This window comes from Abramis brama (assembly GCF_963993115.1).
Source record: "Abramis brama genome assembly, chromosome: 3".
NCBI lineage: Eukaryota > Metazoa > Chordata > Actinopteri > Cypriniformes > Leuciscidae > Abramis > Abramis brama.
Genome location: NC_139965.1, coordinates 18206230 through 18229789, shown reverse-complemented (window position 1 = coordinate 18229789; position 23560 = coordinate 18206230). Strand labels below are relative to the sequence as shown.

The following is a 23560-nucleotide window of genomic DNA, read 5'->3' as shown; positions in this document are numbered from 1 at the left end:
TTTCTCCCATTTATAATTTTGTTATAAGAGGTGTTCACCTAGCATCACTAAAGCGATGACCATTTTGTCAGAACCTCTAGTTTGCATGTTTTGTTTAGTTGTCTGATGTTTTTCCCCTACAGGAGAATTGCAATCTCCATTTTACAAAAATAAAATAAAAATAGTGATTCTCAATTTATCCAGAATCGTGCAGCTCTAGTGCATCATAAAATAACAGCACACACTTTCCCTCAAAAATTGCATGATTTAACGTAACACTCACGCCCATAATACAAACAGGCTGCAGGGTGTGTTATTTTATGATGCAAGATGCATTTGAATTTGATGCAATTTGGCTAATGAAAATGGGCAAAAAAGGAGAACAATGGCAGGATTTTATATTCTCAAAAACATTTCTTAAGAAAGTTCTTATCTTTGTTCTTAAGTTTGTTCTAAAGACAAAACTTGAGAATTTGAATTCCTGAAAAAATGCTCTTAAAAATCATTGTAAATAACCCATTAGAGTTATGATAACCTCCACCTTGCCTTAAATAAATTTCCAAAGGTATGATGTTTAATACATTTATTGAGTTGTTTCAAATATTAAGCAACACAACATAACACTAGTTATACATAATACATATTAATTGGATCAATTGGATCTGCAAAGCGAGTAAAGTGACTGATCGAGATGGATGTGCCGAAAACCCTGTGTGCTCCGCTTATATTTATTATGGTACTTGGCAGACAGCGGAAAAAGAGGAATTTTGAGGGGAGGTTTTTTCATTGGGTTGATCAGCAAGTCTGCCATACAGTATGAAAACACCAAAGTGCGGGTGGGTGGGCTCTGTTGACAGATCTTGTTTTTTTCAGGGACTAAATATATGCTACAGATCAAATCTTTCCTTTTATGCAGAAAGATAATGCATTATGGGTAATGTGCATTTCTTTTCTGTCAGCTTTGTTTTTCTCTAAAGCAGCTGTTTTTGAATTAGCCTCCTAATGAGAAGCAGTGAAGGATAAATCTTCCTGTGCCCAGTTTCACCTTCAATCCAGGGGGAAATCTTTGCTTAATAAGCAGCAGATACTTATAATATATAATATATACACACACATACAGTGTGTGTGTCTGTGTGTCTATAGATGCCTTATTAGCAGTTGTTTATATGGGCCATATTGTAACAGTCAAAGCCGGTCCGTGAACATTCGAGAGCAATTTGACTGAGCGTCTGCAGCCGTATTTAGACACATGTTACATCTATATCTGCAATAGACTTCAGCAGATGATTTTATAAACTAACACAATACAATACAAGATGAAGGCGTCAGCCAACAGGACATTAAAAAGTTACCATAGTAAAAGTTAAAACATTAAAAAGTACCATAGCAAAAACCTGTAATATTGAGTTAATACATAAAAACACAAAGCAATACATTTTCACCTGTGAAATGTTATCCCATTTCTGGGATGTTGTGGCATCATTGATTCTTACTGTGAGTGACGACACGCTGACCGATTCCAAGATGCCGGGCGTGCCAATGTGTCTGGACTGGTCGAATGTGGCACCTATGTATTTATGGCAGATACTACTCCTAATGTACCATGGGGACAGAAGGCAGAGAACTGGAGGTCTTTGGATAGCTGACCCATAACATCAGCCCAAACTGGCAGGCAGTGCTTCTGCTAGAGGAAGGCTGAATGTGGAGATGGCAGCGCACTAGCAGAGATGGCACACAACACGGCTAATTCCTCTGCCAGAACTCATTAAGAGAGAATATTGTTTTGAAAGATTTGGAGGAAACAGTAGAGTACATTTGTTAAAACTGGCTTTATAAAGAATAAACCTGAGGTTTCATGTTGCATTTTTGAGGGGACGTAGATTATTTGTATTTACCAAGAATGAATAAAAAATTCCCTTCTTTTGTTGCCACAGTGCGTCCGTGTATATCTGTTATGCCTTTCTCATTTCCTGGGAAGTAATCATAGCCAGCTCTCTCTTTGTCCTGTGGTGATATTTGGGACTTTTGGAATGCAGATATGGGATAGTAACATTGTCTTTCCAAGATGCTGTGCTGTATTTTTCTGTAGTTGTTGTCGGTTTGTTTGCAGTACTGTCTACACCAATGCTCTCAGATTGCTTTGGAAAACCTGAAAGGACTGAACTTTTGTTTATTTGCACTAACCCGTATGAGGGCAACCTTGAGTAACCTCGCCCCCTTGTGTATCAAAGGAGTGATTCACATTGTTTTGAAGATGTTTGACTCTGATTTCTCATCTTTACCACTTTAAAAACTAAGAGCTGTGGGCAGTATGTGCTCTCTTTTTTTTTATTCGAGGCTGAGATAACGTTCTGATGCTGGGATCACAATAACTCAACACCTCTGACATTTTTGGACCAAACGCTCTGGCTCGTTCCCAAACCCACAATTCGGTTTAAGATTCCCTTTTGTACAGGGAAGTGGAAAAAGATAAGATGGTCTCCTCTGTTGTGAAGCATCTGTGAAGGGATGTTTGAAGGAGAAGAATGTAGCCGCTTGTCACCTTTGAATGAACTCCAAATTCGAACACGAGATCGCATGCACTCATCCTTTTACTTTTAAAAGAACTTTTATATGCTGCACTATCTGTTTGTGCACCTCGTTCCTTTCATGCTGCAAGTTATAGCCCCCACATCAGATGGGGGTTTTAGTAGGGTTATTCGAAGTGGTTTCTTTGTATTCAGCTTTTCTGTATGTTTAGTTATGTTGCATCTCTGCGCATTCTCTTAAAAACATTGGTAATCAATTTACTTGCTTGCTTCTCAAAGGAAATATACACTCACCTAAAGGATTATTAGGAACACCTGTTCAATTTCTTTAATGCAATTATCTAATCAACCAATCACATGGCAGTTGCTTCAATGCATTTAGGGGTGTGGTCCTGGTCAAGACAATCTCCTGAACTCCAAACTGAATGTCAGAATGGGAAAGAAAGGTGATTTAAGCAATTTTGAGCGTGGCATGGTTGTTGGTGCCAGACGGGCCAGTCTGAGTATTTCACAATCTGCTCAGTTACTGGGATTTTCACGCACAACCATTTCTAGGGTTTACAAAGAATGGTGTGAAAAGGGAAAAACATCCAGTATGCAGCAGTCCTGTGGGCGAAAATGCCTTGTTGATGTTAGAGGTCAGAGGAGAATGGGCCGACTGATTCAAGCTGATAGAAGAGCAACTTTAAATAACCACTCGTTACAACCGAGGTATGCAGCAAAGCATTTGTGAAGCCACAACACGCACAACCTTGAGGCGGATGGGCTACAACAGCAGAAGACCCCACCGGGTACCACTCATCTCCACTACAAATAGGAAAAAGAGGCTACAATTTGCACGAGCTCACCAAAATTGGACAGTTGAAGACTGGAAAAATGTTGCCTGGTCTGATGAGTCTCGATTTCTGTTGAGACATTCAGATGGTAGAGTCAGAATTTGGCGTAAACAGAATGAGAACATGGATCCATCATGCCTTGTTACCACTGTGCAGGCTGGTGGTGGTGGTGTAATGGTGTGGGGGATGTTTTCTTGGCACATTTTAGGCCCCTTAGTGCCAATTGGGCATCGTTTAAATGCCACGGCCTACCTGAGCATTGTTTCTGACCATGTCCATCCCTTTATGACCACCATGTACCCATCCCCTGATGGCTACTTCCAGCAGGATAATGCACCATGTCACAAAGCTTGAATCATTTCAAATTGGTTTCTTGAACATAACAATGAGTTCACTGTACTAAAATGGCCCCCACAGTCACCAGATCTCAACCCAATAGAGCATCTTTGGGATGTGGTGGAACGGGAGCTTCGTGCCCTGGATGTGCATCCCACAAATCTCCATCAACTGCAAGATGCTATCCTATCAATATGGGCCAACATTTCTAAAGAATGCTTTCAGCACCTTGTTGAATCAATGCCACGTAGAATTAAGGCAGTTCTGAAGGCGAAAGGGGGTCAAACACAGTATTAGTATGGTGTTCCTAATAATCCTTTAGGTTCTGGCATCGGGCCGCTAATTAACTTCTTGACAGGCAGGTAGGGGTTGGAAGTATAAGAAAAAAATCACACACTAAAAGTTTTTAAAGTTTTCATTGACACCATTTATAATAATACACATTCAAATGTAATGAAAGATTGTTTTCACTTTAAACATTGTTTAAAGTATTTGATATGTAATTTATTTATTTATTTGTTTTTATTCATGTAATATATATATTTTTTATTCTTTTTCAGTTAGGACATGTTAAATTATTCAAAATGAACAGTAAAGACATTTATAATATTGCAAAATTGTTTTATTTCAAATAAATGCTGTTTTTGTGAACTTTCTATTTATCAAAGGATCCTATAAAAATGTATCACAGTTTGATAATAAATGTTTCTTGAGCAGTAAATCCGCATATTAGTATGATTTCTGAAGGATCATGTGACACTGAAGACTGGAGTAATGATGCTGAAAATTCAGCTTTGCATCACAGGAATAAATTACGTATGATATATATTAAAGTAGGAAACAGTTATTTACAATTGCAATAATATTTTACAATATTAATGTTTTTATTATATTTTTGATCAAATATATGTAGCCTTGGTGAACATAAGAGACTTCTTTCAAAAACATTAAAACATGTTACCAGTTCTTAATATAGCCCTCTGTAGCATTTTTTTTTTTTTGGCATCTGAAGTCTGCATTTTTACTAATATCACTGCAAATCTAGATATTATGGAATCCGTTTCCCCTAACATCCCATCTAAATGTGAAATGCTTGTAATGGCCATCCCCTATCATGTGGCAGTTTTCACAACAATTCTTAACCTTTTAGCATCTCATCTAAATAGAGGTATTACAATAATCATTACAAAAATAATTTAACCAAAATATTTGTTCATAAGTTGCTCTCTGTCCTATGCTTTAATGTGTATGATGTGTTTGTGTTTTGCAGGTGTGCGTATGTTGGATGGAGAGGTCACTGATGTGGTGGAAGCTCAGTCCCTTAGTCTCAACCCAAATCACATCGACATCTACAGCGCCAGCTGGGGACCCGAAGATGACGGCAAAACGGTGGACGGACCTGCAAAGTTGGCCAAAGAGGCTTTCCTACGTGGTGTATTAGAGGTTTGGCATCTCTTTAATCTCAACTTGTTGCACTTTGTCATTTAGCTGATGATCAGAAACACTATTCTTCACTTTTGCCTCATTTTATTTTATGCTGGAAGGCTATTTATATCCCTTCTCTAAAACTTTTACACCTCTCTGCACATTAGAATTAAATTGGCTTGTATTACTGTACCTTTAAGACTTATCTGAATAGTACGTATATGCAAATGTTAGTTCTTAAAAATGAAAATGCTGTCATGATTTACTAATTTTCTATTTAGATTGAAAAGAGATCATTTTTACTTCCTTTAGAAGGGACTGAATGCAATGCAAAATAATTAATTACAAAAATTTGAGGCTGTTTATTTATTTGTATACCAAGGTACCAGTGCTTGGTGCGAAGTCTAGTTTTTTCATTAGGGTGGACTAGGGAGGAAGTTTTGCTCTGTGAATGTCTACATAAAACCCATTTAAAAAGAGCAAAGAAAAGGTCCTGTTTTCCATGACTTGTACAATTGCTTCTGTGACTCATGAGCTATTTTCACTGATTCCTGCCATTATCTACATCAGTTGGTCTTTGCCACAAACAGTAGATGTGCTTTCATTGATATTCTTGTGCTGAAATGGTCCTGTCTGAGCCTGAATTTGCCTCTTAATCTTGAACTTTTACCAGCAGCGTCATTTAGAGGGTAGAAATTTGTGGTTCAAATTATTCTTTTTCTTATTTGCTTTGAAGTTATAGCGATGTCAGGGGGGCTTTGGAAGGGATGAACTGTATTTGATATTGCCACACTTCATTTGCGAGTGCCTTGAGTCATAAAAGCACTTACTAGTCAGAGTGAAGTTTGTTTAATTTAGAATGTCACATTAAATGGCAATTCTAACTGAGACATCTTCATGCAGATTTTCCAGAGCGTGAACAGTATTGACATTCTTAATACCTAATTACTTAACGCCATTTGAGCTAAACTGCTATCATGCGTGGGGTAACGGAACGGCATTAGTTTTAGCCCTTCACTCACACATGAACATGCACCGGAGTTGTAAAACTGGCTGTTGGCCAATAAAAGGACAATGGAAGAGAGTCGTGCCAAGATGCTACCTACCGCAGTGTCTATAGGAGCAGACTTTTTATAGAAGCATTATGGGAGATGACTATGTCAGATTGATGTGCATCACTTAAAGGGATAGTTCTTCCCAAAAATGTCAATTCTGTCATCATTTACTCACCCTCATGTTGTAGCAAACCACTATGACTTGTTTCTATGGAACAAAAAACTGACAATTTTCAGTTTTGTTTGTTTGTTTGCTTTTTTGTTGTTGTTGCTTTGTTTAATTTTGACCACACTAACTTTCATTGCATGTGCAACGGTAAAAACAGTTGAATTATCAAAATATCCTCTTTTGAAGATAGAAAGTCAAGCAGGTTTGGAATGACATCGGGGTGAGTAAGTGATGAAAGAATTGAAGTGAAGAAAATTGTTCAGTTTCCACGTTCATGGAAACATGTAAGCTATGCATTAAATATTACAACTGTGTAAAAAGACTGTAAGACAAAGATACTAACATTAAACAGGCCCCTGAATGGCATATTATATTTTAAAGTTGGTTTACTTTATCATTGGTCAACAGCAAAAGCGTTGTGACAACATTTTAAATTGTGCAACAAATATTTCAAAATGTCTTTCACTTATAATTTCCTTTGATATCAGTAGATTCACAGCATCCGCTGACATATGGGGAAACTCTAGTGTGCAAGCACTCAACCACAACCGCTTTACTTATTTTAAAATGATCACTGTCGTTCTTTTTTCTCCATTTACATTGTTTGATTATCCCTTAGTCGGAGTTAAGATACTACTTTAATATTCAACAATATTCAGAGGTATTTATTGATGTTTCACTGTAACCAGTGAAAATATAAAGTTTTAAGTAGGTGTTAGAGATACCAAATATAAAAATCTTTTTTTAACCTATTACACAGAATAGCACAGTGTTTTTCCCATCCATATTTATTTATATTTTCTAGTCATTGTTACATGCGTGTGCTAGCAGTCAGATTTGTTTGATCCATTTTGTGTGGGGAAAAGGCCAATGCAAATGAGGCTCTGGTCTGTGTAAACACCCTCACTGAATGGATGCCCACAATCGAGCAGGTGTGTGCCGTAACCGAGAGCAAACTCTGAAAGACGGAGCCAAACGTTGCACTGCAGACTTTTATTTGGTGCATTGTTGAAATTGTAAGGTACAGTAATGACCGTAAAAAAACACAACGATCAAAGGTATCGAGCAAACAGCATCTGAATCTAATTATTTGCACTGCTGCCCTTTCCTTGTGGCAACATGGTGAAATGAAAGTCGTGGCTATTGAAATATGCCTCGTTAATGTGGTGCGTGCATTTTTCACAAGCTCATTATCAGTTCTGACAGTTTGCTTTTGTATTACTGTGCTTCATCTGAGAAGTAGACCACAAGAGCCCGGTGCTGTTTGTGTCTCATTTGCGCATGAAAATAAACATGCATGATAAATGACTTGAGAACATTAGCTTTGTTCCACAAGGTCCTTTCAAAATCATCTGGCCCGGCAGTCGAAACCATGATAGTGCTTTAATAGTCCATGACACTGAAAATCCTTTCTGGGAGACAATACTTTCCAGACTCCACTCATCACAAATAGTATCCACTTGTTTTGAGTACTGTCCCCGGTAATCCTTCCATCTCAGACTTGGCAGTGCAGTGCTCGAATCTGGCTCTCAACATCTTAACGGCATTTGATTGGGCTTACATGAAGGGAAATGTATTTGAGTGACTGACTGTTTCTTCTCCCAAATTCTAGGGCCGCGGAGGACGGGGGTCCATCTTCGTGTGGGCTTCGGGGAATGGCGGCCGCGAGAAGGACAGCTGCAATTGTGATGGCTACACCAATAGCATCTACACGCTGTCGATCAGCAGCAGTACGCAGAACGGCAACGTGCCCTGGTACAGCGAGGCCTGTTCTTCCACCCTCGCCACAACCTACAGCAGTGGAGGCCTCAATGAGAAACAGATTGTGAGTCTCTTTCTCTCTCCGCCTCCAGATAATCAGCACCAGTTATCCTTTAATTGAAGAAGTGGCATAGCTAATCTAATCCAAAAATAAAGGATCTGAAAACAGTTGGAGTTCAGAAGATAAACTGCCAAGCCAATTTATTAAGAATTGTTGCAGCGTCTTTAAAGTTCTTACAGGCTTTTTGGCTGTCAATGAATACTGCGGTCACTAGTGAGGGGGAAGATAGATGCTTTCGTCTTCATGGCCCTTTAAGTGCTTCTCCAAGCCTTACTCTGTTTAAAAGCCTTAAAAAACACGGATGTTCTTGTGAATCAAAACCATATCCTCTCACTATCACGCATGGTTTGTGTTTGCGCTTAATGATGATTGTTATGTCAAGCATCACAATTTTTATTGTCTATGCTTACAAACCCCAGCCCCAAGCATTTCACCGTGTCCTAACCAGACAAAGCGACAAGCCATAAAAGTTACAGTATCTCTTCCTTGTAAATCAAATTGTGCAGCTTGTTAAGGAGAGGTGTTCTATTACTTTAAGCATCATACTTACAATTTTAGCCTGTCAGATGATAAAATTGGAAAAAAGGTCATTGGAAGACCATATCTAGAGACCAGAATAGCATGGAGATTTTTAGGTGGCAACTTGATCCAGTAGGCAACTACCCAGGGGCCAGATTCACACATGTTTTAAAATATTTCCTCAAGATTAACTTGTTTTTCTTAATAATAAAATGACAGACTTATGGTGATTTCAGATTGTATGGCGGTTCTTACCGAAGACTCGCAAATCAACTCAATGCCATCGTTTTCCACTGCTTGCAGATTACTGTACACTGTACACTATTTTTGTTGTGACTGGCTTGGCGAGCGATCAGTGTCACCATTTTTAATGTGCCTTGTTTAAATAGTTATTTTTAAATAACCTGTCTCAAGACGGACAGGCTATTGCTTTCATTTGCCCTCCGTCTTTCTTGCGTCTCCGGTGTATGTGCTGAAAATTCTGCCGTAATTTTATCAAATTAAAAAAAGAGATCCCTATTTGACTCATCCGTTCAGCAAAAATGTATGTTGAACATAATCATGACCGATCATTGTTTACATAAGATTACTCGTCACTTAAGATTACTCGTGCACACCACTAGGAATAGTAATATGTTGTATTATGGGTCTGTTACATCCTTGTGTTGTGTGCACGTGTTTTTTTTTTCTCTCCCTGCTTTACACTTTAGGGTCCAATTCTCACTATTAACTTACTATCAACTATGACTTTTGCCTGAATAAACTAATTACTGCTTATTAATAGTTATAGGTAATATTAAGGTAGGCTAGTTGTTAAGTTTAGGTATTTAGTAGGATTAAGGGATGTAGATTATGGTCATGTATGAATAAGGCATTAATATGTGCTTTATACGTACTAATAAACAGGCAATATCCTAGTAATATGGATGCTAATAAGCAACTAGTTAATAGTGAGAATTGGACCCTAAACTAAAGTGTTACCTTTATGTGTAGCTAGTGTTATGTTGTAATGATTACAACAACAATTGAAACAACCCAATAAATTCATGAAACATCTTACCTTTCAGAATTTAAAACAAGTTCGAGGTTATCCAACTTAGTTAATTACGATGGTTTTTCAGAGCTTTTCATGAATATAAATTATTTCTAAGGACCACTCAGAACATCTAAGTAACCCCAAAGCAACACCCTGGCATAGTGACGATGGCATTTACATGAGCAAGCAACCCTCTCGTGTTCTTCAGAAAATGTTCAACTCTATTTTCAAAACATGAATGTCCTTGTGATTCAAAACAATACCTCACTGTCATAGCATGAAATTTTCTTTTGCTCTTTTTTCATTTTTGTTTCCTTACCCGGCTCAGTGCCGACCGAGGCACACACCCAAGCATTGTTTTCATAACCGGCTGTGCCTGACTGAGTCATCCATTGTCCAGCATTCAAGACACAGACACTACTGTTCACAATGGAGGTGTGCTTCTAAAGGACAGAAGCCTGATATACCCGCTGTTTTCCTTGCAGCAGAGACTCTGCTAGGCGATATCCCTCTCCTGTGGTCTCCCACGATTCATTTTTAAGTGTAAAAATGCTGAATTCTCCTGTCACTGCTCCTGTCATTCAGCCTCTGCCATTTTTAGCAATTAGTCACGCAAGGAGGTCTGTCGCAGTCAGTGCACATCCTATGATGCCTGGCTTTTTAAGTGTCACCCATCAACCCTTTTGTGTTTGAATTTGTCTAGCTTTGTCTCAGCTCTGTCTGTGTGACCCTGAGGGCTTAAAGATGCTGCGCTTTTTACCCTGAAGTGTCGAAAATGTCAAACATTTAACTGAACCACCTGGGTCACTTTACGGGCTTAAACTAAATGAATAAAAATTTTGGGGGGGTTTACATTTTCTGAAGAATATGTGAGTGCTGCTTGCCCATGCTAAGGCATTGGTATGCAGTTGCTAGGAAGTGCTGGGTGGTTGCCTACTGGCCCAAGTGGAAAGAGCCCAATTCCCAAGTCTCTATGAAATTCTGGTCCCCAGTTTTTTTTCCCACACATAATTTGTCTGCTAAAATTAAAAGGCGAAAACAGTCACATCAGAATTTGATACTAAGTGTTATGTGTTTGTGTTTGTTCGAATCCCTGATTGTAAGTAAGAGCAATAATAATAGAGATGCTAGACACCATTAGCAAGATTGTTAAAGGAGTCATAAATGGAAAAAGGTTTTCCCTGATTTTTTGACACACACTGCCGGTCAAACATTTGAATTAATTAAGGTTTTTAAAATTATTTTTAAGGTCTCTTATCATCACTAAGGCTGCATTTATTTAATGAAAAAATAAAGTAGAATGTGATGTAAATGAAGTCCTTAAAGACTTTTTTGTTTGACAAGAGACGCACGTCTCTTTAAATGGTGTGTTTGAACCAGAAGGCTAAAGTCATTGTAGAAAATGGCCTTTTATTACACAATTATGACAGTTTTTGATGTAAAAATCCTACCAATATTATAAGTGCACCTCAGGATAAAATAATTTTGAGAAATGCAGTGATTTCATTGTCATGTTGGTATTGTGTTCCCTTCTGGAATAATTCGATTTTCCCATCATATCAGTGATGTGAAATGTTGTCTCGCTCTATTTCCTGTTTCAGGTTACTACAGACCTCAGGCAGAAGTGCACAGACTCCCACACAGGCACCTCTGCCTCGGCCCCACTGGCGGCAGGAATCATCGCCCTCGCCCTTGAGGCCAAGTAAGTTGTCCGAAGCGTGTTTGTTCTGTCCTCGAGCGAGGTCATATTTCTTCCAGCTCTTTGAGTGACCATAGGCTTTTAAAATAAAATGGTTACTGGCTAGATTGACAGATTGGAATTAACCTTCAAATTCTCATTTGAATCAAATGCATGCATTGAGCGGCAGTTTTTATTTATATAGTTTTAAATGAATTCACCCTCAACAATATAACCTTTATGACTCTACCTGTAGCTATCAGTGACCTTTCTAAAATGGCAGAAGAGATTATCTTGGAGAGCTGCGAAGCATGCAGGCAGTTTTGAGTTTCGTTCCACCATGTATCTCACGTTTGAAAGGCACTAACAGTTTGACTTCTCTCTGCAGTAAAAACCTAACCTGGAGAGACATGCAGCATCTGGTTGTGAGGACGTCAAACCCTGCCCACCTCAGCACCAATGACTGGAAGATAAATGGAGTGGGTCGCCGAGGTAAAAGCCCATCTCGTTGCTTTTCGTTGCTCCCTCCCTTTTCCTTTCCCTGCGGTTTTTCTTTCCACTTTCCAGCTGCTTGAAGATTTTGTGATGTAATCGATAACATTATCATTGGCTGCACCAATCGGCAAACGGCTCTGGATCTCTTAATGATATCAGCCTCTTTTATTCACCTCTTTACTTATAATGTCAGTCATTTAAACTGCCTTTATAGTTACTTTCAACAGTATTGATTTATCTCTCTCTTACAGTAAGCCATTCTTATGGATACGGTCTGCTGGATGCTGGGGCTATAGTATCTCTGGCAAAGAACTGGACAAATGTTGGACCTCAGCAGAAGTGTGTCCTTTCCCTGGTGTCTGAGCCCATGTAGGTTAAACCCTCCAAACTAGATCACAGGCTTAAAGGGGTTAGTTCACCAAAAGAGGGCAATTCTGTCGTCATTTTCTCACCTTCATGTTCATCCAAACCCATAGGAGATTTAAGACTGAATGTTCACTCTGCTGTTGTCCATAGTGAAACCAAAGTTTTGTTTTATTTATTTTTATTTTGAATGGTAGTGTTTATGAATGATATTCTTAAAATTGTATTTATTTTCCAGTTGCAATTGAAAAAATTCAACCCCCATTGCAAATCAGGTTTATTGGCAAAATTGACAGACTTTCAGCTGTTTGCAATGAACAAATCGAAAAAAGTAATTGAAATAGCTCAGCACAACAAATGTTTCAAGTGGTTTCCCCAAGTTCAACTGAAAATGCAACTTTTAATGATTTCTAATTATTTTGGGGGGAAATATAAGTCCTAAATTACAAACAGCAGTGTGAATGTTCTGCAAACCTAAAAACTAATTTTGTCTTCCAAGGAAGGACGTCAGTTTGAAACAACATAAGGGTGAATAAATTGACAATTTTAATTTTTGTGTGAACTAAGCCCTCCATACTAGATGAAACTGCATTTTTAATTGCTTCTACACTAACATGTGGCAAACTGAGGTTCTTTGGTGCACACAACTGGGATGATGTTTTAAATTTAGTGCTGCTAAAAAGGTCATGGAGTGCAAAAGGAAACAGGAATAAGAAACGAGGTGGGAGCGAACCATCACTTTTGATGGTCTATCACATTTAAATTTAGAGCTGGGCAACTTGAAAGATGCTTCAATGCATTAGACATCTCCACGCCTGCAGAGCATGTTTATAAGAGGTAATGACTTGCAGATAAGCTTGTTACATCCACGTTCGTCACACCATCACTGCTGACACCTTGGAACTCAAGACGGACCCTCAAAGTGCTTCTTCTCCAATCTCGTCCTCTCACTCAGCGTATCATGTCTGTCTCTAAAAATTCACCCTCTTTTTATCCCTTCTTCCAGTTATCCTTTATGGTTCACCAATGTTACGGAAAGATCAAGGGGTTTTGGAGCAAAGCCCAATTTAACATGCTGGTTGCAGAAGTCACAGAGCAAAGTGATTACGGGCCGCCTCACTTTGGCTCTGCCGTACGTTTCTTCATTTTTCTGCTCGCAACATCTCCGACTTGAAGCCTTGCACAGAGGGGGTTTACGCTTCATTCCTCATGGACTTGTCAGAGGCTGTAGCCTGTCCTTCTCTCTCTTGATTTAAGCTCTTCTTCCTGTGTTACCATGTCTCTGGTGAGCAGGGCCGAGCCGCTCTAAGCTCCTTACAGGATTGGGCTTAGACTGCCAAAAGCCTACTGGCTCCTGTTGCGTTCATTGGTGGCACAAGTCTTAACCTGGCTCAACTTTTCTGATGTACCAGGAATGTGTTTTGCACCCTTCAGTGTTGTAGAAAAGGTTTGATACAGCATAACACTCCTGATTCAGTAAGATATTAATTTGTATAATTTTATTTAATGTTAAAATACTAAAATCCCAGTTTGAGTTGCAGAGTCAACAATAAGTCAATATTGTAGTGCTTTCAAAACATTGTTTAAAGGTGAAGTATGTAAGATTAACATATTGTAGCAGGCAGAGCCAAAGGGGGTTTTGCTGCTGTGGGACCACGTGACTTTAGGCTTCTTTTTTTGGTAAGCAAGTAAAAGTAAAACCGTATTTTAAAAAATATGGTTGCTTGTTAGGAAAATCTGACAAGCAACTTTCTTTACACTTATGGTCGCTAAAAGTAGATACATGGTTCGAATTAATTTTATTATAAATATGTGGCTGGCTATTTTACAGCTCCCCGTCAGTGCTCGTCTTTTTCTCCAAACCTATTCTGCGGAGGATTGTGTGTGCCCTCCCGCTTTGTTGCAATTTGTTTGTGCTTTTCAAATGCAGTGTGGTCTCAGTTTAATATGTTGCAGGCTCATTTATTGATAATAAATAATTGATAATAACATTGATGATAATATAATAGTATTGAGCTTGATGTGTTGGGCTTTATTTTGAAGCTGCGGTTGCTTATTTGTCTTGCAAGAGTTGGCAACACTGACCATGACTGATGCATTGCATGCGTTATAGAAGTGCAAGTCAAAAATCACTGCATTTAGCAGTAGAAGATAAAACGGGTCGTTAACAAGTCCAGGTAAACAGACCATTGTGCTGCTATGCATTAGGGGTGGTGTGCGAATGGGGCGTTTGCAAGATTGTTCAAAAGTATGCTTTATTTTTGTATTTCCGCTAAATGGCACTAAGTATCGCAGAAATTACATACTTCACCTTTAACATGTCAATTGCTGGTGGTGCGCGTTTGGGAAATAAACACCTATTGGTCCAAACAATTTTTGGAAATTTGTTAAAGGTTTATGCAAAGTAATAGTCTCTTAATGGATTTCAGTGAACCCCAGGGTAACTTACTATTTTGAATCATGTGGCTTTGCATGAAGATGTGGGTTATTGCTTTTCTAAGCTATTGAACTAACAGTTTTCACCTGCTGGATGATAAATAACAATATCTAGTGTTGTGACTGTTTACAGCTATATGGTGGTTCTTGGTAGAGAATTTTTTGATGATCCTACACTGAACTTACAAAAGTTTGTGGTCAGTAAGATTAAATAAATTAATACTTTTATTCAACAAGGATGTATTAATTAATTGCATTAAACTGATAAAAAATTACAGGATTTTTTGTAATGATGTAAAAGTCATATAAATCTGTTCTTAAGAACTTTGTATTCATCAAAGAATCCTGGGAAAATGTCACGGTTTCCAGAAAAATATTAAGCAGCACAAATAAATGAATAAATAAAATAAAATAAATGCAGCTTTGGTGAGCATAAGAGATTACTTTCAAAAATCTTACCGACCCCAAACTTTTGGACAACAGTGTATGATACATGCGTAACTATTTGTATTTAAAAGTATAACTTTCGTTATTTTTAACTGTCAGTTCTTGAACACTTTTTGCTTAATGACTTTAATCCTACTATTTGCCTGTTTTTAGGAATATTGGAAGTCATTTGGTGATCACAAAAATTGTGGATGCATGTACTGGGACGGCCAACTTTGTGAGCTCATTAGAGCATGCTCAAGCCCAGCTCACCCTGTCCTACAACCGCAGAGGAAATCTGGCCATCTACCTGATCAGCCCACAGGGCACCCGCTCCACACTGCTTGCTCCCAGGTTAGCCACTGAAACATCCACTCTCATAATACTTACATATAACATTGCTCTGTGATGTGAGCAGCTTCACACATTCTCTCTCTCTCACAGACCTCACGATTACTCTTCTGAGGGCTTCAATGACTGGGCTTTCATGACCACCCACTCCTGGGATGAAGATCCTCGTGGAGAATGGACGCTGGAGATCGAGAATGTGGCTGGAACCACCGACTATGGTAACATCTCGTCCATCTATTTTGCATTTTTTTAAAATTCCATTTATGCTCTCGATGCATGGAGCTATGGTGCTCATACAAGAGACGAGTCAAATCCAGCATATTTTATTTGGACCTCCAACATGCCCTGATGTCACTTTTCCCCCAATGTTTTCCAGTCTCTTTTCTACTAGATACTTCTCTACTAATAAAAAACATGCCAAAACTACAATAAAAATGATAAAAAAAATTATAATAAAAAAAGATAATAAAATTAGAAAGATAATAATAAAATAAATAAAAAAGAGTCAGACATAGATTTTGGTCAGAAAAAAAAAGTCTCTTTTTTTTATGTCTCCCAGTGCGCCACATTTCACAGAAGTTTAGAGTATCTTCTCTCCAAATCCGCCTGATTTGCCCAATCCCGTTGTCTTCCTCTTTTATGTCACAGTCAATCTGTCTTCCTTCACCACACCCTGCAGTAAATCTGATTAATTAAATCTAGCTAAGTAAATCAGCGGACTGAGTTTTTCCTCCCTCTCCCACTATCACACTCTCCAGCCGCCCCTGAACGCTGTAAATATAGAGCGACTTCCAGCCAAACCCCATTCTTTTGTCCTGCCCAGACACTAACATAACTGCTTTATATCTGGATTTAACGGACCATCAGTCTAGTGCATTACCTAGTCCATTTCTCTTTGTTGCTTTAAGAATTTACAGAGCTACTGACTTTATTGGACTATAGAGACAAAATGGGCCATCAATCTAATGCATGTCGAAGCGATGCGGCACCACAGTTACTGAACGATGATAAGAACATTTTGTGTGCTGTTGCACCGTGATGATCAGATTTGTATCTTCTGAGTGATTCATGTTAGTGGGCACAAAATGAGCAATAGGTACAGATGATAATCTACAATCAGGCATTATTTCAAAATAAAATGGTGTTTTTCTGTAAGAAGGGTTATTGAATAATTGAATACAAGTGTAGAATAGTAATGGAGATTATTTTGCATTTGAATAATTTTGTGAATTATGGGATTATTAAACGTGAAGTTTGGGGCAGTTTGGGTTACAACGTCCTATTTTATTGCATTAATAACATGCATTATCACTTTACTAAGCATTGCTGGCATGTTTTACCATTTTGCTAGAGTGGTCTAAAGTCTTATCAAACATGTCAAGTTTGGGGCAAATTGGACATTGTTTTCCAGAGTTACAGAAACATCCTGTTTCATGGCGAAACATCGAAGTTTGTCAGGCCGGCAGGGACACGCCCTTTGACAAAAACTCAAGATCTTCACAATTTAACATCGCAATGGCCTTAAGATTACACTCACCTAATTTGAAGATGATCCGATTAAAACTGTAGAAGGAGTTTGTTAAAGTACAATGCCTGAAAATGGCAAAAACTGCATAAAAATCGCAGAGGAAATTAAAAATGGCTGACTTCCTGTTGTGTTTAATTCTCCAAGAGAATTTCTTTTAGTTATTGGGACATTACATGTATGTGCCGAATTTCATACACATATGCGAAACATAGCATGAGGGGCACTTCGTTGAAATTATATAGGTGGCGCTATCGAGCAGTATTGCCACACCCATTTCTGAAACCCATATCAGATGTAAATTTCCGCCCGTTCTGATGCGTTTGCAGTTTCATGAGTTTTCGAGCATGTTTAGGCCCTCAAAAATGTGATTCATTTTGGAGAAGAAGAAGAAGAAGAAAGAAGAAGAAACAGAGCAATCCCAAGTGGGTCCTTGCACCGTTAGTGTTTGGGCCCTAATAATAATAATAAACGGAGCAATTCCACGAGGACTTGTACTGATTTAAAAATATTACAGAGAGAACACAGACATGATGATTCACAAATGTCAACTCTTATCATTTTGTAAGTTTCTTGTGTACACGAGTCAGACTCTCTTTCTGTCTGTTTTAGGCACTCTGACTCAGTTCACACTGGTTCTCTATGGCACGGCTTCTAGTTTATCCGGCCCTTCGATAGCTGACTCCAGCCAGACCGCTGACATCAGCTGCAAAACCTACGACCTCAGTCAGATCTGCACAGGTAAGTGTAAATGATGGTGAAAGTGCGCCCCCTGTCAACTATTAATGGGATTTACAGTACTAGCTTTCCTCTATAACTCCAGATAGTTTTCAGGTGCAGACTTGATTTGTCAGAATGGTATGATGATACACCTTCTGTATTACATTATGCACATTTACATGCATGGAACACCTAGATGACCTATTGCATTTGCAAAGATGTGCAGTAAAGTACACTGCACGTAATCTTGACTATTTTATTTGCCATCCAAAACATTTAGACATTTTACACAAAATGTAATTTAAAAAAAATTCGAAACAGCCATATTTTTTTCAACAACAACAATGTAGCATGCTACTGTTTGAAATGTTTATGTGCAATTCCTTTTGTTTCACATGCTTTTTTTAAGAAATAGAAGGCAGTATAAAGTGTATACTGCTCCGTATGCATTAAGCTGGTTTTCCATTAGGAACACAAACTTTAATTTTGTTGAAACATCAGACTAGTTGTGTGTCGACTAGGGTTTTGTCCATTAAAGCCTGGAACACAACAAGCCGACGCCGACGAACTAGCGCTGATGAAAGCCGACTGTGTTGTCGCCTCGCGTTGGGGTAAAAAGCTGCACCTGAACACACCGAGAGAACTACAGCCGACTGTCAGCTAGAATGCGCGTTCTGCGCTTGCGTGTAAATGAGACAATTGTCTATTTCTGCAGATATATTCGTCATTCAAAAAGGGAAACCAACGCTGGAGGCTGCAGATACACAAACCATAAACAAAGCAGTGCGTGCTTACCGTTTTGAATATCAATCCTGCTAAACACTTTCTTTATTCCACTCCGCTCGTGTTAATATTGAAATATTCGCCAAGGAACACTCAGGAAAGATGACGTAACATTAGAACAGCCTTCTGTACCGTAATAATGTAATTATGTTGAAATGTTGAAAATTCAGCTTTATCACAGGAATAAATGACATTTTTAAACATATTAAAATAGAAAAACAGCTGTTTTAAACTAATAATACTTTTACATAATTTACTGAGTTTATTTTATTGTTGATCAAATGAATGCAGCCTTAGTGAGCTTATGGGACTTTTGAATGCTAGTCTATGTTTTTACAAAATGTTTCTACTAATGAATTAATAAATAATGGGTTGTAAATGTGACCCTATCTCCCCAATAATGTAATGCTTTAAAAATAAAGCTATAAACTTTACAGCTGTTTTTATAGGTCCCTTTGCTTGTCTTGAGTGTGTTGTGCTGGTCATGTCTTAGCTGTTAAATCGTGTGTTCATAACTCCATCCTGGATTTAGTTCACAGTGCCAGCTGCATTGGCAGCCGTGTTCAAGGCAGCTGTCCAGTTTAGCCTGTGGCCATGCCCCTCATGTGGCCACTCACTGCCAGCTCATTCTTACACACATACACACACACACACACACACACACACACACACACACACACATACTTACTTGACCCTACCACTTCTCTTTCAGCAGTTTTCCTCCTTCATCAGCTCTTTCCTTTTTCTCTCCTTTGCCATCTCCTCCTCTCCTGTCCTTCTCTAAATGATGCAACCCTAAAAGGGCCTTATGAATGCTGAAAAGATAGTCTGTACTGCGATGGCGAGAGGAGTATGTAGTTGATTTCTCTCCAAAAAATCTGATTCTTAAAGCCTGTTTACACTTAGTGTAATGCAGTTTAGACTTTTATTCAACCTGGCTTATTCTGGCCAAGCACTGCCCACTTAAACCTGAAATATGACCGAACGCGTAGAGTAACCAGTGGGAGTTTTTTGCGTGTCATATAAGAACAGGTTTATCTACGATAATGCCAGCTTTGACAAAACACATTCTGTATAAAGCACTCTTGACAGTAGTGTTAATTTCATCAGCTATTTATTAATGTCAGTCCTGTGTCAAATGTCCTTTTTAGGTTGTATCATATTTACTCGACTAAATGTCTGAGAATTTTAGTCTAGTTTTAATCAATGAAAACTTGGTCACATTTTCACAATTATTTCTCTCAAAATTAAAATCGCAGTGATTGTTGTCATTTGAGGTTTTTTTTACAGATAGATTTTTTAGATATATATATACATATATATATATACATATTTTTACTTTTCATTATTCGTCAAGTTGATTTTCTGTGAAATCAACAATACAGTTTAGACTTGTATACAACCCAGAAGAATTTTATGCCTGTACTGAAGCGTTTATAAATGATTAAAGTTTACTTTTCTTCCTCCTCATGCAGAGTGCAACCCCGGGTTCTACTTGTACCAGAAGGGCTGTGTGAGAGACTGTCCAGCCGGATTCACCCCTGGCACCCGTTCCACCTTCCTCCCCAACAATGAGGTGTCGTCCGTCCTCCACCCCACCTGCCTGCCCTGCCACCCCGTCTGTCTCACCTGCAGCGCCCCCGGGTCTCAGGACTGCCTCTCCTGCCCACCTCACAGCCACCTGGACGACGTCACCGGCACCTGTCTGCATCAGAACCAGATCCTGCGCGAGTCTCCGGACGGCGGACTGTTTCAGATGCAAGGTGACGGCTCGTCCCCGAAAAGCCACGCCGAGCTCGCCTCTCGCCTGCCTGTTACCGTGGCGGTGCTCAGCTGTGCCTTCATCGTGGCTACGTTTGTCGGTGTGTTCGGCTTGCTGCAGATGCACACGCGCAACCAGAACAAACTGCAATCTGCCGAAGCGGGGCCGGGATCCGGATTACTGGTCGGGTTCGGCTTGAACCGCAACGCAGTTGCCTACAAAGGCATCCCAAACGTTTGGCGGGAGGACGAGGGCAACACCGAGTCTGAGAATGAGGAATTCGAGATCCACAACGAGAGGACTGCCTTCATCAAAACACAAAGTGCTCTTTAACTCTGTTCCTCCCCTCTCTAGCCTCTACTGCACTGTTGTCTCTCTCTCTCTCTCTTTTTAATGTGTTTTCATTCTGGGGTTCGTCTGAACATATCACACTTTTTGGGCATTTTGGTTTGTTTTTCCCACCTATCTTAGTTATACTGAGCCATGATTCACCTGGGCGTTGACCTCTCGGTGCCTCAACATGGAAAGCTTCCAAACGCAAGAGACGGGGACGAGTCGAAACTACAATAAACATGACTATTGTTTGGTCTCTTCCTCCTGCCTAGTGAGATTTAAAGAAAAAATAAAAGCTTATCTTTGAGTGAGTGAGTGGGTGAGTGAGTGAAACTACATTTATATGAAGTCAGTCAGTGCTGCGGTGGGTCGGATCCACTGGCTTTGCGCAGGGAGCCTTTTAGAAGAACATATCACTATTTCTACATGGTCAGAGATGGAGAGGAGAGCAGCATGTTGTCTTACACATATTTATAGAGCTTACTACTCCCCCTAGAGCATCTGCATTGCTGAATTCATGATTTTTCTTTTATGTAGGCTGTTTAATGGAATACTTCTCCAAAAGATAAAACCTCGGTCATTATTTGCAATGTGTCATTGTCATTGCAAACCTGCATGACTTTTTGTCAAAAGTCTAAATGCTTTGTATCCGTATCACCAAAATATAATAGGGACTATAGGGTGCAGATCTCTGCACTATATTCTCAAATGTCATTCACTTCAAATATGGCTCATCAAAATGTCAAATTCATGACGTCAAACCTTTATATTTGTTGTTTATATTTTATGCATCATATTTGAATTAAACATGAGCAGGGATGGCATTTGAAACAATGCACGGATGTGCAGGAGAATATTATCAGCAAATACCGACTTGAATCTCAAAAAATGTTCCTCATGTAAAATTAATTTGACATCAAAAGACTCGAGATATATATATATATATATATATATATAGTGCACAAGTTTTATAGACCACGTTTCCGGTGCTTTTGTTGTCTTTTTTTGATGTTCGACAGCCTCTATCCTCGTTTATTTTGTGAAAAATTTGCTCTGGTGATTCTACAAAATGACTTTTGTATTTTATTTTAGCAAGATCTCATGCAGGTTTGAAAAGACATGAGTAAGTGAACATGGTAAATATTTAGATTTTTGTGCGAGATATGACTAGAAACTCTGATGTCGGCCAGCCTCTCCAAGCCAATTTAATTCTGTCCTCCAGTCAAGGGTTTGAAACACTAGAAAAGGTCTTTGCTAAAGGCGCATCCTGAAAGGACCTGGCTTCCATTTTGTTATGTTATAGTGATTATATATAGAGATGTTAGAGGTTTTGTTCTGCACAGTATGGGTGTCTTTTTGAAATAAATCAGAGAAAGGGCTCTAATGAATACCAGATATCAGTTAGGATTGGTTCGCTTTATATGCTGAACAGTCACTTCATCAGGTCATTTTCTTTGCTTACTACTGTTTATTATTAGTCATTTGCTTGGCCTTGTCAGCTCATCTGCAACTTTCCAGGAATATAGTAGTTGTTTTTCAGTTTGTTTTTTTTCTGAATCACATATTCATGATCTTACATATGTTGGTCATATGCAGTATCTTTACGAAATGACAATGTTATCTATCAAATCTGTGCAATACAGACCCAACAGGGTTATGCGATGTTATGCTGATGGAGTTGGAGTCCGGCTTTCTTTTATCATATATCATATCAGTGATTTGCGATAACTGGTGAGCATGATCAGCCTCTCCAAACCAACAAATAGATAAGGACACAGCTGTGGCCAGTCCACAAACAACTTGCACCATCCTCAGCCTTGCCTTCGTTTAGTTGAGTAGGGTAACCGATTTTTAATTTTTGTTTTGTTTTACACTATCGATGCATCGGCATGGCTTATAATGAAATGTCTTGTTTATCTACACACTCGTAGTGCAATGTCTGAAAACCAACCGAACATTTAAATTTCAAGGCCGTTAAATAACGTGAGATTTTACAATAATGTTGACCCCGCTGAGCTCTTTCACCCACTGCAGTAATGATTTGGTGTTTTGTGTTTTGGAAAGCCTCAAAGTGTGCAAAGGCATGACCAAAGACCACCGGATGAAAATCTGCTTGCCTTAGAGTGATGATAAGACCGGAAAAAAACAAAAACTTTTTGTTGAGGTTAGTTGCAGTTTTAAATTGGGTCACTGGTTTGACCATACACATTTAGCAAATGCTTAGAATAGGCTGTTGAATGACAAATTTAAGTAGGTTGGGTTTTGGACAAAATGCTGGTGTTGTGACAACAGTTCTTGCGTAAACCAGGCGCAATATGCTTTCACCCTGATGATTGTGTTGTGCTTTAAGAGCGTGTGTGTGTGTGTGTGTGTGTGTGTGTGTGTGTGTTCAGACTCAACGAGAATTTTCTAGACTCATAGGGGTTTTTTCACCTTTTTTTGAAGAGTCAACTGATGCATGTAGATCCCCAAGTAGAAAACACCAATCATTTATATGACTACCTGAGACGGGACAACGATATAAAAAATAAGGCCTATTTTTGTACTATATATGGTGCATTGTCATTTACATGTAATTTAAAGATTATTTTGCTCTTTTTATTTAATTGATGTCAATATGCGAATTAAAGATTATACAAAAAAAAAATAAAGATCTATGCAAACTTCAGAATTTTCCTTTGTGAGCTCTTTATTGCATTTTATGTAGGTCAGACAATCTCGTAGTCCACAGCTTTAGTAGTTTGTGTCTGAACAAAGGTTTTATAATAATAGTAGATGGCTAAATTGAAATGCTCTTGTCAAAGGTACATGTGACATTTTAAAGGTTTCCAGAAAAGCTTTGCTAAGACAGGTCTAGCATCCTGTTGAGGTTGAAGTGTGACTTGCAATGTCTTCAAAGGGAGGATTTTTGTTTAAAAAAAAAAAAAAAAAAGTGTTAAACAGAGAAGTGTAGAACAATTTACTGGTCAGCGCCTTGGCAATT

General features: G+C 38.8%; 1 protein-coding gene across 2 annotated transcripts in view; it reads left to right on the top strand.

Annotated features, from left to right (window-relative positions):
• Positions 1-23248, top strand: part of furina (furin (paired basic amino acid cleaving enzyme) a) — an 87976-nt gene extending 64728 nt beyond the window's left edge. For both annotated transcript variants that reach the window (XM_084109145.1, XM_084109146.1), the window contains exons 8-16: positions 4950-5122; positions 7941-8153; positions 11307-11407; positions 11772-11875; positions 12130-12247; positions 15278-15457; positions 15548-15672; positions 17592-17720; positions 19958-23248. In XM_084109145.1, the coding sequence (XP_083965271.1) occupies positions 4950-5122; positions 7941-8153; positions 11307-11407; positions 11772-11875; positions 12130-12247; positions 15278-15457; positions 15548-15672; positions 17592-17720; positions 19958-20577 (1763 nt within the window). In that variant the 3' untranslated portion in view covers positions 20578-23248. The remainder of the gene's footprint in view (positions 1-4949; positions 5123-7940; positions 8154-11306; positions 11408-11771; positions 11876-12129; positions 12248-15277; positions 15458-15547; positions 15673-17591; positions 17721-19957) is intronic.
• The last annotated feature ends 312 nt before the right edge of the window (positions 23249-23560 follow it).